This window comes from Oncorhynchus clarkii, unplaced genomic scaffold (genome assembly GCF_045791955.1).
Source record: "Oncorhynchus clarkii lewisi isolate Uvic-CL-2024 unplaced genomic scaffold, UVic_Ocla_1.0 unplaced_contig_2974_pilon_pilon, whole genome shotgun sequence".
Lineage (NCBI taxonomy): Eukaryota > Metazoa > Chordata > Actinopteri > Salmoniformes > Salmonidae > Oncorhynchus > Oncorhynchus clarkii.
In genome coordinates, this window is record NW_027257939.1 from 312501 (window position 1) to 331549 (window position 19049).

At 38.0% G+C, this 19049-nt stretch overlaps 1 protein-coding gene across 4 annotated transcripts in view; it reads right to left on the minus strand.

Annotated features, from left to right (window-relative positions):
- LOC139394117 (attractin-like) overlaps nucleotides 1-19049 on the minus strand; it is a 252717-nt gene that overhangs the window by 193887 nt on the left and 39781 nt on the right. For all 4 annotated transcript variants that reach the window (XM_071142146.1, XM_071142145.1, XM_071142147.1 and 1 more), the window contains exons 6-8: nucleotides 5865-6033; nucleotides 1647-1737; nucleotides 420-669 (exon numbers count right to left, since the gene is read on the minus strand). In XM_071142146.1, the coding sequence (XP_070998247.1) occupies nucleotides 420-669; nucleotides 1647-1737; nucleotides 5865-6033 (510 nt within the window). The remainder of the gene's footprint in view (nucleotides 1-419; nucleotides 670-1646; nucleotides 1738-5864; nucleotides 6034-19049) is intronic.

The window sequence follows — 19049 nt, forward strand, 5'->3', positions numbered from 1 at the left end:
GACTCACTAAACAGAGAACATCCCTGGTCCTCCCTACTGCCTCTGATCTGGAGGACTCACTAAACAGAGAACATCCCTGGTCATCCCTACTGCCTCTGATCTGGAGGACTCACTAAACAGAGAACATCCCTGGTCCTCCCAACTGCCTCTAATCTGGAGGACTCACTAAGCAGAGAACATCCCTGGTCATCCCTACTGCCTCTCTCACTCAATTGTATACACCTGTCAGCAACAGGTGTGGCTGAAAAAGCCGAATCCACTAATTTGAAGGGGTCTCCACGTACTTTTGTATATATAGTGTCTATGTAATGATACTTCATAACAGGGGGGAACAACAATATACAATCTGTTTATAGGGAGCTGGGAAATCTACAGGACCAACAGTTGAATACAGGAACACCATATACGGTCACGCTCACCAAAGTTGTACTCCTGCACCTGGCTGATGTACCCGTATAGAGGACAGTGTCCGAACAGCACCAACATGACTGGACTTCCCCCCTCCAATAGGGGGGGCACTACGTGGGCAGAGTGTCCCACCACGGCCCACTGTTCCTGGGCTCGGGCAGAGAGGGACACCCAGGTCTGGTTCTGGATGTGGAACACCCACAGCTGGCTGGTCACGTTGCCAGTAGAGTCTATCTTCCCTCCGTACATGTAGATCTTTCCCTGGGTTTAGAGGAGGAACAAGACGTTAGAGAGGAGGAACAGGACGTTAGAGAGGAGGAACAGGACGTTAGAGAGGAGGAACAGGACGTTAGGACAGGAGGAACAGGACGTTAGGACAGGAGGAACAGGACGTTAGAGAGGAGAAACAGGACGTTAGAGAGGAGGAACAGGACGTTAGAGAGGAGGAACAGGACGTTAGAGAGGAGGAACAGGACGTTAGAGAGGAGGAACAGGACGTTAGAGAGGAGGAACAGGATGTTAGAGAGGAGGAACAGGATGTTAGAGAGGAGGAACAGGACGTTAGAGAGGAGGAACAGGACGTTAGGACAGGAGGAACAGGACGTTAGGACAGGAGGAACAGGACGTTAGAGAGGAGGAACAGGACGTTAGAGAGGAGGAACAGGACGTTAGAGAGGAGGAACAGGACGTTAGAGAGGAGGAACAGGACGTTAGAGAGGAGGAACAGGACGTTAGAGAGGGGGAACAGGATGTTAGAGAGGAGGAACAGGACGTTAGAGAGGGGGAACAGGATGTTAGAGAGGAGGAACAGGACGTTAGAGAGAAGGAAAAGGATGTTAGAGAGGAGGAACAGGATGTTAGAGAGGGGGAAGAGGATGTTAAAGAGGGGGAACAGGATGTTAGAGAGGGGGAACAGGATGTTAGGGAGGACAGGTTATGACAAGTTATAATATGACATTACGGAGAAGGACAGATGGCAAAATCTTAGGTCTCACTACACAACAGACAACAACAAGAGGTTAGCTGACACATTACGGTGAGAAGGAGCACTAACGAGCCATCTACCGCAGGGTGAAACAGATTCTTAGGGAATTGATGTTGTTTGAGTTCAGGACCAAAGGTCAAGCTTCTGACAAAGCTAGCGAAAGTGTATTCTACAGAGTATTCTACTATTGACAACGAAATAGTACTTTGTCAATATTACTACGGATGAACAACTATGTCCCTAGAGCCTATACCTCATGTAGTGCCAGAGAGTGTCCGTATCGTCCCATGACGGAGTTGACAGAGCGGTTGAGAGACAGCCAGTGATGGGAGCTGAGGTTATACCTGGGAGGAGAGAGAGAGAGAGAGAGAGAAGATCAGGACCACTAAGCATCAACGGCAAGACCAGGTAGGCCAGGACCAGGTAGGCCAGGACCAGGTAGGTCAGACCCAGGTAGGCCAGACCCAGGTAGGCCAGGACCAGGTAGGTCAGACCCAGGTAGGTCTGGCCTACCTTGTCCTGGCCAAGGTGGGCCAAGTAGGGCTTGGTTACATTATGGGTTCATTTCATGGACACAAATGAAGCATAATCCTGGACTAAAATAAGATTCTCCATTGAGTTAGCATCTGCTGGGGGCAAGAGGTCCGTGCTGCTTACGCCAGATCCTGACTGTCATCACCATGACGCAACAGGAACCAAGATTCGTCGGACCAAGCCATGTTTTTCCTCTCCTCAGTTGTCCAGTGTTGGTGATCACATGTCGACCGGAGCCTCTTCTCATTGTTGTTAGCTGATAGGAGTGGAACCCTGAGTGGTCGTCTGCTGCAATAGCCAATCCGTGACAAGGACCGACGAGTTGTGTGTTCAGAGATGCCGTTCTGCTCACCGCTGTTGTACTGCGCCGTTATTTATCTGTTTGTGGCCCGCCTGTTAGCTTGCACGGTTCTTGTCATTCTGCTTCGAGCTCTCTCATCAACAAGCTGTTTTCATCCATAGGACTTCCCGTTGCCCGGATGTGTTTTGTTTGTTCTCTGGGAAATCCTAGATACTGTGGTGCGTGAAAAGCCCAGGAGGGCGAGTGTTTCTGAGATTTCTTAGGTCACTTGTTCTGCCCATTCTAATGTTCAATCCAACAGTAACTGAATGCCTCGATGCCTGTCTGCCGGCTTTATATAGCAAGCCACGGACACGCGACTCACTGTCTGTAGGAGCGATCCATTTTTGGTAAACAGGGTGGTGTACCTAATAAACTGTAGTGTACAGTGCAACTTGTCACTCTAATCTTAAAGGGATAATGTGAGATTTTGGCAGTTAACCCTGAGACCCAAGCATATTTCCAACCCTGAGACCCAACCCTGAAACCCAACCCTGAGACCCAACCCTGAGACCCAACCCTGAGACCCAACCCTGAGACCCAAGCATAGATCCAACCCCGAAACCCAACCCTGAGACCCAACCCTGAGAACCAAGCATAGATCCAACCCTGAGACCCAACCCTGAGACCCAACCCTGAGACCCAAGCCTGAGACCCAAGCCTGAGACCCAACCCTGAGACCCAAGCATAGATCCAACCCTGAGACCCAACCCTGAGACCCAACCCTGAGACCCAAGCATAGATCCAACCCTGAGATCCAACCCTGAGACCCAACCCTGAGACCCAAGCATAGATCCAACCCTGAGACCCAACCCTGAGACCCAACCCTGAGACCCAACCCTGAGACCCAAGCATAGATCCAACCCTGAGACCCAAGCATAGATCCAACCCTGAGACCCAACCCTGAGACCCAACCCTGAGACCCAAGCATAGATCCAACCCTGAGACCCAACCCTGAGACCCAACCCTGAGACCCAACCCTGAGACCCAAGCCTGAGACCCAACCCTGAGACCCAAGCATAGATCCAACCCTGAGACCCAACCCTGAGACCCAAGCATAGATCCAACCCTGAGACCCAACCCTGAGACCCAACCCTGAGACCCAACCCTGAGACCCAACCCTGAGACCCAACCCTGAGACCCAAGCATAGATCCAACCCTGAGACCCAACCCTGAGACCCAACCCTAAGACCCAACCCTGAGACCCAACCCTGAGACCCAACCCTGAGACCCAACCCTGAGACCCAACCCTGAGACCCAACCCTGAGACCCAACCCTGAGACCCAACCCTAAGACCCAACCCTAAGACCCAACCCTGAGACCCAACCCTGAGACCCAACCCTGAGACCCAACCCTGAGACCCAACCCTGCGATCCAAATGAAAAAAAAAAATAATTGTAATAAGCCTCTAATTATGAAAATAATAATAATAAATAATGTTTGAATTTCAAGTTTGAGGAACAGTTTTCTGGAAACCATCGGGTTTCAACAGGTTTCATCTAGTTGATTTTCAAACATTTACCCACCAGAGGGGTGACTCCATCAAGCGGACTTGATGTGGATAAAAGGCGTGATGACGTAGTGCACGTAAAGATTACAATCCCATGCACCGAATAAAACAACACTTCAATGGCTTTCCATCGCATTTTAGACACTACTGTTTTGTCTGTAAAAACAGATATTATATACCCACTCTGGTATTAGCAACATATAGCCAACAGCTATAAAAACCGTGGATAGATGACATCATTTGCACAAAATTGAAAGAGCAGACCGCCGCATTTAACCGCGACATGGTGACTGGTAATATGTTAGAGTACAAACACTCAGTAAAGCAATCAAACAGGCAAAACCTCAGTACAGAGTAGAGGTCGAACAATTATGGTTTTTCAACGCCGATACCGATTAATCTGACAATTTTTTATTTTTTTATTTGTAAAATTGACAATTACAACAATACTGAATGAACACTTATTGTAACTTAATATAATACATCAATAAAATCAATTTAGCCCCAAGTAAATAATGAAACATGTTCAATTTGGTTTAAACAATGAAAAAACAAAGTGTTGGAGAAGAAAGTAAAAGTGCAATATGTGCCATGTAAGAAAGCTAACGTTTCAGTTCCTTGCTCAGAACATGAGAACATATGAAAGCTGGTGGTTCCTTTTAACATGAGTCTTCAATATTCCCAGGTAAGAGGTTTTAGGTTGTAGTTATTATAGAAATTATAGGACTATTTCTCTCTATACCATTTGTATTTCATATACCTTTGACTATTGGATGTTCTTATAGGCACTTTAGTATTGCCAGTGTAACAGTATAGCTTCCGTCCCCCTCCTCGACCCTACCTGGGCTCGAACCAGCAATACATCGACAACAGCCACACTCGAAGCATCGTTACCCATCGCTCCACAAAAGCCGCGGCCCTTGCAGCGCAAGGGGAATAACTACTCCAAATCTAAAAGGGAGTGACGTTTGAAACAGTATTAGCGCACACCCAGCTAACTAGCTAGCCATTTCACATCGGTTACACCAGCCATTTGGCTGTCATAAACAGCGCTGTGCTTGAAGTCATAAACAGCGCTGTGCTTGCGAAGAGCTGCTGGCAAAACGCACAAAAGTGCTGTTTAAATGAATGATTACAGGCCTGCTGCTGCTCAGTCAGACTGCTCTATCAAATCAGACTTAATTATAACATAATAACACACAGAAATACGAGCCTTTGGTCATTAATATGATCGAATCCGGAAACTATCATTTCGAAAACCAAACGTTTATTATTTCAGTGAAATATGGAACCGTTCGGTATTTTATCTAACGGGTGGCATCCCTAAGTCTAAATATTCAGTGTGGCCACCAGCTGCATTAAGTAATGCAGTGCATCTCCACCTCATGGACTGCACCAGATTTGCCACTTGCTCTGAGATGTTACTCCACTCTTCCACCAAGGCACCTGCAAGTTCCCGGACATTTCTGGGAGGAATGGCCCTAGCCCTCACCCTCCGATCCAACAGATACCAGACATGCTCAATGGGATTGAGATCCGGGCTCTTTACTGGCCATGACAGGACACTGACATTCCTGTCTTGCAGGAAATCACGCACAGAACGAGCAGTATGGCTGGTGGCATTGTCATGCTGGAGGGTCATGTACAGGATGAAATTTAGACAGCATTGCATTTTGGCAACCTTGGGTCTCGCAGGGTTAAGCCCTTTTTCTACTTCCCCCAACTTGCAGGTAGTTTTGCGAGCCATTGCTAACTAGCATTAGTGCAATGATTAGAAGTCTATGAGAACAGCATGCTAGCTAATCCCATAGACTTCCAGTCACCGTGCTAATGCTAGTTAGCAATTGCGTTACCGCTAGTTAACAACTTCCTTCAAAATGGGATCCATGAATTCATCTGACTTTGGGTAAGTATTAAATGGGCTTCATTGCCCAAATCTTGAACTACTAACTATTCATTTAAAAGCGCATTTCGACAGTAAAAAATCCTTCAAGCCGGAAAGGGACAATTGTCCTTGGTAGACGGCTGGTATTTAATATACACACAGCAGTTAGCTGATATGTGATGTAGCGTTGTCCAATACTTACGCTTTGACCATCTGGTAGTCTGAGGAGTTGAAAACATAACCCCCGATGACCCACATGACCCCCTGATCCACTACGGCCTTGTGGGAAGCCCTGGCCAGCCCCGCCTCAGGGTATTCTTCCCGCTGCCAGAATGAAGAGTTGGCCGGGACGGACACAGAGCAGTCTGGACCTGTTGGGGAGAGGAGATTTCAAGAGTCTGACTCCCTTATTGGTCTTCACACACTTCACAGGAAAATACAGGTTATTTTTGTCCACGTTTATTGTGTGTTCTTGGATCTCTGTCGGTCTTTTATTGTGTGTTCTTGGATCTCTGTCGGTCTTTTATTGTGTGTTCTTGGATCTCTGTCGGTCTTTTATTGTGTGTTCTTGGATCTCTGTCGGTCTTTTATTGTGTGTTCTTGGATCTCTGTCGGTCTTTTATTGTGTGTTCTTGGATCTCTGTCGGTCTTTTATTGTGTGTTCTTTGATCTCTGTCGGTCTTTTATTGTGTGTTCTTTGATCTCTGTCGGTCTTTCATTGTGTGTTCTTTGATCTCTGTCGGTCTTTTATTGTGTGTTCTTGGATCTCTGTCGGTCTTTTATTGTGTGTTCTTGGATCTCTGTCGGTCTTTTATTGTGTGTTCTTGGATCTCTGTCGGTCTTTTATTGTGTGTTCTTTGATCTCTGTCGGTCTTTTATTGTGTGTTCTTGGATCTCTGTCGGTCTTTTATTGTGTGTTCTTGGATCTCTGTCGGTCTTTTATTGTGTGTTCTTTGATCTCTGTCAGTCTTTTATTGTGTGTTCTTGGATCTCTGTCGGTCTTTTATTGTGTGTTCTTTGATCTCTGTCAGTCTTTTATTGTGTGTTCTTTGATCTCTGTCAGTCTTTTATTGTGTGTTCTTGGATCTCTGTCGGTCTTTTATTGTGTGTTCTTTGATCTCTGTCAGTCTTTTATTGTGTGTTCTTGGATCTCTGTCGGTCTTTTATTGTGTGTTCTTGGATCTCTGTCGGTCTTATATTGTGTGTTCTTGGATCTCTGTCGGTCTTTTATTGTGTGTTCTTTGATCTCTGTCGGTCTTTTATTGTGTGTTCTTGGATCTCTGTCTGTCTTTTATTGTGTGTTCTTGGATCTCTGTCGGTCTTTTATTGCAGTTATTTTGCAGACACCATCTATTGCCAGGAGAATCATCTAAGGTAAGCCTAAAAACTCAGTGAATTTAACTTGATCTGAATATGCGAGTGGTTTCAGGAAGCTAGGCCTACGTCACACGTCACTACTACACGTCACTAATATTTTTTTGTTTTATCAAAATGCATTTTGGGGCAAAAATACCTTCTGGAACATGTGAACTTTCATGTGTCTAAATAACAAATGTGTATTTTATCTGTAAATCCACTTAGCATTCTATTGAACGTCATGAACATGTGTACATGTCTAGACAGTAGTGACCCATCCACTAAAATAGATGTGGCTGGGGGGGATTATAGTATTTATTTCACATGCCCCATCAATTTAGACAAGTGTGTCTGGGTAATGTAGTGTGTCTGGGTAATGTAGTGTGTCTGGGTAATGTAGTGTGTCTGGGTAAAGTAGTGTGTCTGGGTAAAGTAGGGGTTCTGGGTAAAGTAGGGGTTCTGGGTAAAGTAGGGGTTCTGGGTAACGTAGTGTGTCTGGGTAATGTAGTGTGTCTGGGTAATGTAGTGTGTCTGGGTAATGTAGTGGTTCTGGGTAATGTAGTGGTTATGGGTAATGTAGTGTGTCTGGGTAACGTAGTGTGTCTGGGTAATGTAGTGGTTCTGGGTAATGTAGTGGTTCCGGGTAATGTAGTGTGTCTGGGTAAAGTAGGGGTTCTGGGTAATGTAGTGTGGCTGGGTAATGTAGTGTGTCTGGGTAAAGTAGGGGTTCTGGGTAAAGTAGTGGTTCTGGGTAATGTAGTGTGTCTGGGTAAAGTAGTGTGTCTGGGTAATGTAGTGTGTCTGGGTAATGTAGTGTGTCTGGGTAATGTAGTGTGTCTGGGTAAAGTAGTGTGTCTGGGTAATGTAGTGTGTCTGGGTAAAGTAGTGGTTCTGGGTAAAGTAGTGGTTCTGGGTAATGTAGTGTGTCTGGGTAATGTAGTGTGTCTGGGTAATGTAGTGTGTCTGGGTAATGTAGTGTGTCTGGGTAAAGTAGTGTGTCTGGGTAATGTAGTGTGTCTGGGTAAAGTAGTGTGTCTGGGTAAAGTAGTGTGTCTGGGTAATGTAGTGTGTCTGGGTAATGTAGTGTGTCTGGGTAATGTAGTGTGTCTGGGTAATGTAGTGTGTCTGGGTAAAGTAGTGTGTCTGGGTAAAGTAGTGTGTCTGGGTAAAGTAGTGTGTCTGGGTAATGTAGTGTGTCTGGGTAATGTAGTGTGTCTGGGTAATGTAGTGTGTCTGGGTAATGTAGTGTGTCTGGGTAATGTAGTGTGTCTGGGTAAAGTAGTGTGTCTGGGTAATGTAGTGTGTCTGGGTAATGTAGTGTGTCTGGGTAATGTAGTGTGTCTGGGTAATGTAGTGTGTCTGGGTAAAGTAGTGTGTCTGGGTAATGTAGTGTGTCTGGGTAATGTAGTGTGTCTGGGTAATGTAGTGTGTCTGGGTAATGTAGTGTGTCTGGGTAATGTAGTGTGTCTGGGTAAAGTAGTGTGTCTGGGTAAAGTAGTGTGTCTGGGTAAAGTAGTGTGTCTGGGTAAAGTAGTGTGTCTGGGTAAAGTAGTGTGTCTGGGTAATGTAGTGTGTCTGGGTAATGTAGTGTGTCTGGGTAAGCATCATCTAATAATTATAAATGATTTGTATCTGGACACGTTTTGTTGTTGATATTGCTGCTAGGCAACTAACCATTTCACTGTACCGTTTACTCCTTCTGTATCCTGTGCATGTGACAAATAAACGTAGCTTTTACAGTGTGTGTGTTTACCAGAGGCAGTAATGTGAACAACAACATGACCTGCACTAAAGTCAGATTTGGATAAAGGCCAAGGACTAGATAAAGGGTATTTTTACCTGGGGTTTTTCCCTTATTGTAGGCTACTACTTTCACCACTTTTACTGTGTATGATACACCATTCCCTAGCTCTGAGTCTCTACATAATTTAAATGTTGCTACATGGGCCTGAAATTGAGCTAGTGAGTCACATATTGACAATGAAACACCTGACTGACAGCTAGTTTTACGGCCCTTTAGGTTAGTCCATGTGGAGTCTTACAGCCTCAATACGCCTACAGATGGTTATAACATCTCTCCAGTCTTCTGTTGTCTAGTTACGACACCGTGACAGAGTCAGAAACAGGTTATAACATCTCTCCAGTCTTCTGTTGTCTAGTTACGACACCGTGACAGAGTCAGAAACAGGTTATAACATCTCTCCAGTCTTCTGTTGTCTAGTTACGACACCGTGACAGAGTCAGAAACAGGTTATAACATCTCTCCAGTCTTCTGTTGTCTAGTTACGACACCGTGACAGAGTCAGAAACAGGTTATAACATCTCTCCAGTCTTCTGTTGTCTAGTTACAACACCGTGACAGAGTCAGAAACAGGTTATAACATCTCTCCAGTCTTCTGTTGTCTAGTTACGACACCGTGACAGAGTCAGAAACAGGTTATAACATCTCTCCAGTCTTCTGTTGTCTAGTTACGACACCGTGACAGAGTCAGAAACAGGTTATAACATCTCTCCAGTCTTCTGTTGTCTAGTTACGACACCGTGACAGAGTCAGAAACAGGTTATAACATCTCTCCAGTCTTCTGTTGTCTAGTTACGACACCGTGACAGAGTCAGAAACAGGTTATAACATCTCTCCAGTCTTCTGTTGTCTAGTTACGACACCGTGACAGAGTCAGAAACAGGTTATAACATCTCTCCAGTATTCTGTTGTCTAGTTACGACACCGTGACAGAGTCAGAAACAGGTTATAACATCTCTCCAGTCTTCTGTTGTCTAGTTACGACACCGTGACAAAGTCAGAAAAAGGCTATAACATCTCTCCAGTCTTCTGTTGTCTAGTTACGGCGCCATGATTTTACAAGTGAGTCTAGAAAATAGGAAATTAAAAAGGTAGGAGCCGTGGAAGCCTGGTAGCCAGGTAGGTTAATGACACAAAATACACGGCTGACGCTGAGGAATGCAACGGAACACTACGGAAGAGGAACGGAAAAGGAGAGAAACCAAAACAACAGGGGTATAGTATAGGAGAATATGAATAAGACTGGGGACAACATCGGAGAATGCCTTTGGAACAGAAAAGGTAGCAAGCATGAAAAGATTATATTAAGAAGGAAACACTGGTATTACTAATGACTACATTCATTAGTATTATACACCACATTCCTTAGTGTTATAGATACAGATGGTATTATTACTAGATCACGTTCCTTAGTATTATAGACCACATTTATTAGTATTATAGACTACATTCCTTAGTGTTATAGACCACATTCCTTAGTGTTATAGACCACATTCCTTAGTATTACAGATACAGTTGGTATTATAGACTACATTCCTTAGTATTATAGATACAGCTGGTATTATAGACTACATTCCTTAGTATTATAGATACAGCTGGTATTATAGACTACATTCATTAGTGTTATAGATACAGCTGGTATTATAGACTACATTCCTTAGTGTTATAGATACAGCTGGTATTATAGACTACATTCATTAGTGTTATAGATACAGCGGGTATTATAGATACAGCTGGTATTATAGACTACATTCCTTAGTGTTATAGATACAGCTGGTATTATAGACTACATTCCTTAGTATTATAGATACAGCTGGTACTATAGACTACATTCATTAGTGTTATAGATACAGCTGGTATTATAGACTACATTCCTTAGTATTATAGATACAGCTGGTATTATAGATACAGCTGGTATTATTACTATAGACTACATTCCTTAGTATTATAGATACAGCTGGTATTATAGACTACATTCCTTAGTATTATAGATACAGCTGGTATTATAGACTACATTCCTTAGTATTATAGATACAGCTGGTATTATAGACTACATTCATTAGTGTTATAGATACAGCTGGTATTATAGACTACATTCCTTAGTGTTATAGATACAGCTGGTATTATAGACTACATTCATTTGTGTTATAGATACAGCTGGTATTATAGACTACATTCCTTAGTGTTACAGATACAGCTGGTATTATAGACTACATTCATTAGTATTATAGATACAGCTGGTATTATAGACTACATTCCTTAGTATTATAGATACAGCTGGTATTATAGATACAGCTGGTATTATTACTATAGACCACATTCCTTAGTATTATAGACTACATTCCTTAGTATTATAGACTACATTCATTAGTATTATATATACAGCTGGTATTATAGATACAGCTGGTATTATAGACCACATTCCTTAGTATTATAGATACAGCTGGTATTATAGATACAGCTGGTATTATAGACCACATTCCTTAGTATTATATATACAGCTGGTATTATAGACTACATTCCTTAGTATTATATATACAGCTGGTATTATAGACCACATTCCTTAGTATTATATATACAACTGGTATTATAGACTACATTCCTTAGTATTATAGATACAGCTGGTATCATAGACTACATTCCTTAGTGTTATAGATACAGCTGGTATTATTACTATAGACCACATTCCTTAGTATTATAGATACAGCTGGTATTATAGACTACATTCCTTAGTATTATATATACAGCTGGTATTATAGACTACATTCCTTAGTATTATAGACTACATTCCTTAGTATTATAGACTACATTCCTTAGTATTATAGACTACATTCATTAGTATTATATATACAGCTGGTATTATAGATACAGCTGGTATTATAGACCACATTCCTTAGTATTATAGATACAGCTGGTATTATAGACTACATTCCTTAGTATTATATATACAGCTGGTATTATAGACTACATTCCTTAGTATTATAGATACAGCTGGTATTATAGACTACATTCCTTAGTGTTATAGATACAGCTGGTATTATTACTATAGACCACATTCCTTAGTATTATAGATACAGCTGGTATTATAGACTACATTCCTTAGTATTATATATACAGCTGGTATTATAGACTACATTCATTAGTGTTATAGACTACATTCCTTAGTATTATAGATACAGCTGGTATTATAGACTACATTCATTAGTATTATATATACAGCTGGTATTATAGACTACATTCATTAGTATTATATATACAGCTGGTATTATAGACTACATTCCATAGTGTTATAGATACAGCTGGTATTATAGACTACATTCCTTTGTATTATAGATAGAGCTGGTATTATAGACTACATTCATTAGAATTATAGATACAGCTGGTATTATAGACTACATTCATTAGTATTATAGATACAGCTGGTATTATTACTATAGACCACATTCCTTAGTATTATAGATACAGCTGGTATTATAGACTACATTCCTTAGTATTATAGATACAGCTGGTATTATAGACTACATTCCTTAGTATTATAGATACAGCTGGCATTATAGACTACATTACTTAGTATTATAGATACAGCTGGTATTATATACTACATTGCTTAGTATTATAGATACAGCTGGTATTATAGACTACATTCATTAGTATTATATATACAGCTGGCATTATAGACTACATTCATTAGTATTATAGATACAGCTGGTATTATTACTATAGACCACATTCCTTAGTGTTATAGATACAGCTGGTATTATAGACTACATTCCTTAGTATTATAGATACAGCTGGTATTATAGACTATATTACTTAGTATTATAGATACAGCTGGTACTATAGACTACATTCCTTAGTGTTATAGATACAGCTGGTATTATAGACTACATTCCTTAGTGTTATAGATACAGCTGGTATTATAGATACAGCTGGTATTATAGACTACATTCCTTAGTGTTATAGATACAGCTGGTATTATAGACTACATTCCTTAGTGTTATAGATACAGCTGGTATTAGACTACATTCATTAGTGTTATAAATACAGCTGGTATTATAGACTACATTCATTAGTGTTATAAATACAGCTGGTATTTTAGATACAGCTGGTATTATTACTATAGACCACATTCCTTAGTATTATAGATACAGCTGGTATTATAGACTACATTCATTAGTGTTTTAAATACAGCTGGTATTATAGACTACATTCATTAGTGTTATAGATACAGCTGGTATTATAGACTACATTCCTTAGTATTATAGATACAGCTGGTATTATAGACTACATTCCTTAGTATTATAGATACAGCTGGTATTATAGACTACATTCCTTAGTGTTATAGATACAGCTGGTATTATTACTATAGACCACATTCCTTAGTATTATAGATACAGCTGGTATTATAGACTACATTCCTTAGTATTATATATACAGCTGGTATTATAGACTACATTCATTAGTGTTATAGACTACATTCCTTAGTATTATAGATACAGCTGGTATTATAGACTACATTCATTAGTATTATATATACAGCTGGTATTATAGACTACATTCATTAGTATTATATATACAGCTGGTATTATAGACTACATTCCTTAGTGTTATAGATACAGCTGGTATTATAGACTACATTCCTTTGTATTATAGATAGAGCTGGTATTATAGACTACATTCCTTAGTATTATAGATACAGCTGGTATTATAGACTACATTCCTTAGTATTATAGATACAGCTGGTATTATAGACTACATTCCTTAGTGTTATAGATACAGCTGGTATTATTACTATAGACCACATTCCTTAGTATTATAGATACAGCTGGTATTATAGACTACATTCCTTAGTATTATATATACAGCTGGTATTATAGACTACATTCATTAGTGTTATAGACTACATTCCTTAGTATTATAGATACAGCTGGTATTATAGACTACATTCATTAGTATTATATATACAGCTGGTATTATAGACTACATTCATTAGTATTATATATACAGCTGGTATTATAGACTACATTCCTTAGTGTTATAGATACAGCTGGTATTATAGACTACATTCCTTTGTATTATAGATAGAGCTGGTATTATAGACTACATTCATTAGAATTATAGATACAGCTGGTATTATAGACTACATTCATTAGTATTATAGATACAGCTGGTATTATTACTATAGACCACATTCCTTAGTATTATAGATACAGCTGGTATTATAGACTACATTCCTTAGTATTATAGATACAGCTGGTATTATAGACTACATTCCTTAGTATTATAGATACAGCTGGCATTATAGACTACATTACTTAGTATTATAGATACAGCTGGTATTATATACTACATTGCTTAGTATTATAGATACAGCTGGTATTATAGACTACATTCATTAGTATTATATATACAGCTGGCATTATAGACTACATTCATTAGTATTATAGATACAGCTGGTATTATTACTATAGACCACATTCCTTAGTGTTATAGATACAGCTGGTATTATAGACTACATTCCTTAGTATTATAGATACAGCTGGTATTATAGACTATATTACTTAGTATTATAGATACAGCTGGTACTATAGACTACATTCCTTAGTGTTATAGATACAGCTGGTATTATAGACTACATTCCTTAGTGTTATAGATACAGCTGGTATTATAGATACAGCTGGTATTATAGACTACATTCCTTAGTGTTATAGATACAGCTGGTATTATAGACTACATTCCTTAGTGTTATAGATACAGCTGGTATTAGACTACATTCATTAGTGTTATAAATACAGCTGGTATTATAGACTACATTCATTAGTGTTATAAATACAGCTGGTATTTTAGATACAGCTGGTATTATTACTATAGACCACATTCCTTAGTATTATAGATACAGCTGGTATTATAGACTACATTCATTAGTGTTTTAAATACAGCTGGTATTATAGACTACATTCATTAGTGTTATAGATACAGCTGGTATTATAGACTACATTCCTTAGTATTATAGATACAGCTGGTATTATAGACTACATTCCTTAGTATTATAGATACAGCTGGTATTATAGACTACATTCCTTAGTGTTATAGATACAGCTGGTATTATTACTATAGACCACATTCCTTAGTATTATAGATACAGCTGGTATTATAGACTACATTCCTTAGTATTATATATACAGCTGGTATTATAGACTACATTCATTAGTGTTATAGACTACATTCCTTAGTATTATAGATACAGCTGGTATTATAGACTACATTCATTAGTATTATATATACAGCTGGTATTATAGACTACATTCATTAGTATTATATATACAGCTGGTATTATAGACTACATTCCTTAGTGTTATAGATACAGCTGGTATTATAGACTACATTCCTTTGTATTATAGATAGAGCTGGTATTATAGACTACATTCCTTAGTATTATAGATACAGCTGGTATTATAGACTACATTCCTTAGTATTATAGATACAGCTGGTATTATAGACTACATTCCTTAGTGTTATAGATACAGCTGGTATTATTACTATAGACCACATTCCTTAGTATTATAGATACAGCTGGTATTATAGACTACATTCCTTAGTATTATATATACAGCTGGTATTATAGACTACATTCATTAGTGTTATAGACTACATTCCTTAGTATTATAGATACAGCTGGTATTATAGACTACATTCATTAGTATTATATATACAGCTGGTATTATAGACTACATTCATTAGTATTATATATACAGCTGGTATTATAGACTACATTCCTTAGTGTTATAGATACAGCTGGTATTATAGACTACATTCCTTTGTATTATAGATAGAGCTGGTATTATAGACTACATTCATTAGAATTATAGATACAGCTGGTATTATAGACTACATTCATTAGTATTATAGATACAGCTGGTATTATTACTATAGACCACATTCCTTAGTATTATAGATACAGCTGGTATTATAGACTACATTCCTTAGTATTATAGATACAGCTGGTATTATAGACTACATTCCTTAGTATTATAGATACAGCTGGCATTATAGACTACATTACTTAGTATTATAGATACAGCTGGTATTATATACTACATTGCTTAGTATTATAGATACAGCTGGTATTATAGACTACATTCATTAGTATTATATATACAGCTGGCATTATAGACTACATTCATTAGTATTATAGATACAGCTGGTATTATTACTATAGACCACATTCCTTAGTGTTATAGATACAGCTGGTATTATAGACTACATTCCTTAGTATTATAGATACAGCTGGTATTATAGACTATATTACTTAGTATTATAGATACAGCTGGTACTATAGACTACATTCCTTAGTGTTATAGATACAGCTGGTATTATAGACTACATTCCTTAGTGTTATAGATACAGCTGGTATTATAGATACAGCTGGTATTATAGACTACATTCCTTAGTGTTATAGATACAGCTGGTATTATAGACTACATTCCTTAGTGTTATAGATACAGCTGGTATTAGACTACATTCATTAGTGTTATAAATACAGCTGGTATTATAGACTACATTCATTAGTGTTATAAATACAGCTGGTATTTTAGATACAGCTGGTATTATTACTATAGACCACATTCCTTAGTATTATAGATACAGCTGGTATTATAGACTACATTCATTAGTGTTTTAAATACAGCTGGTATTATAGACTACATTCATTAGTGTTATAGATACAGCTGGTATTATAGACTACATTCCTTAGTATTATAGATACAGCTGGTATTATAGACTACATTCCTTAGTATTATAGATACAGCTGGTATTATAGACTACATTCCTTAGTGTTATAGATACAGCTGGTATTATTACTATAGACCACATTCCTTAGTATTATAGATACAGCTGGTATTATAGACTACATTCCTTAGTATTATATATACAGCTGGTATTATAGACTACATTCATTAGTGTTATAGACTACATTCCTTAGTATTATAGATGCAGCTGGTATTATAGACTACATTCATTAGTATTATATATACAGCTGGTATTATAGACTACATTCATTAGTGTTATAGACTACATTCATTAGTATTATATATACAGCTGGTATTATAGACTACATTCATTAGTGTTATAGACCACATTCCTTAGTGTTATAGATACAGCTGGTATTATAGACTACATTCCTTTGTATTATAGATACAGCTGGTATTATAGACTACATTCATTAGAATTATAGATACAGCTGGTATTATAGACTACATTCATTAGTATTATAGATACAGCTGGTATTATAGACTACATTCCTTAGTATTATAGATACAGCTGGTATTATAGACTACATTCCTTAGTATTATAGATACAGCTGGCATTATAGACTACATTCATTAGTATTATAGATACAGCTGGTATTATTACTATAGACCACATTCCTTAGTATTATAGATACAGCTGGTATTATACACTACATTCCTTAGTATTATAGATACAGCTGGTATTATAGACTACATTACTTAGTATTATAGATACAGCTGGTATTATAGACTACATTCCTTAGTATTATAGATACAGCTGGTATTATATACTACATTGCTTAGTATTATAGATACAGCTGGTATTATAGACTACATTCATTAGTATTATATATACAGCTGGCATTATAGACTACATTCATTAGTATTATAGATACAGCTGGTATTATTACTATAGACCACATTCCTTAGTGTTATAGATACAGCTGGTATTATAGACTACATTCCTTAGTATTATAGATACAGCTGGTATTATAGACTATATTACTTAGTATTATAGATACAGCTGGTACAATAGACTACATTCCTTAGTGTTATAGATACAGCTGGTATTATAGACTACATTCCTTAGTGTTATAGATACAGCTGGTATTATAGATACAGCTGGTATTATAGACTACATTCCTTAGTGTTATAGATACAGCTGGTATTATAGACTACATTCCTTAGTGTTATAGATACAGCTGGTATTAGACTACATTCATTAGTGTTATAAATACAGCTGGTATTTTAGATACAGCTGGTATTATTACTATAGACCACATTCCTTAGTATTATAGATACAGCTGGTATTATAGACTACATTCATTAGTGTTTTAAATACAGCTGGTATTATAGACTACATTCATTAGTGTTATAGATACAGCTGGTATTATAGACTACATTCCTTAGTGTTATAGATACAGCTGGTATTATAGACTACATTCATTAGTGTTATAGATACAGCTGGTATTATAGACTACATTCCTTAGTGTTATAGATACAGCTGGTATTATAGACTACATTAATTAGTATTATAGATACAGCTGGTATTATATACTACATTGCTTAGTATTATAGATACAGCTGGTATTATAGACTACATTCATTAGTATTATATATACAGCTGGCATTATAGACTACATTCATTAGTATTATAGATACAGCTGGTATTATTACTATAGACCACATTCCTTAGTGTTATAGATACAGCTGGTATTATAGACTACATTCCTTAGTATTATAGATACAGCTGGTATTATAGACTATATTACTTAGTATTATAGATACAGCTGGTACTATAGACTACATTCCTTAGTGTTATAGATACAGCTGGTATTATAGACTACATTCCTTAGTGTTATAGATACAGCTGGTATTATAGATACAGCTGGTATTATAGACTACATTCCTTAGTGTTATAGATACAGCTGGTATTATAGACTACATTCCTTAGTGTTATAGATACAGCTGGTATTAGACTACATTCATTAGTGTTATAAATACAGCTGGTATTATAGACTACATTCATTAGTGTTATAAATACAGCTGGTATTTTAGATACAGCTGGTATTATTACTATAGACCACATTCCTTAGTATTATAGATACAGCTGGTATTATAGACTACATTCATTAGTGTTTTAAATACAGCTGGTATTATAGACTACATTCATTAGTGTTATAGATACAGCTGGTATTATAGACTACATTCCTTAGTATTATAGATACAGCTGGTATTATAGACTACATTCCTTAGTATTATAGATACAGCTGGTATTATAGACTACATTCATTAGAATTATAGATACAGCTGGTATTATAGACTACATTCATTAGAATTATAGATACAGCTGGTATTATAGACTACATTCATTAGAATTATAGATACAGCTGGTATTATAGACTACATTCATTAGTGTTATAGATACAGCTGGTATTATAGA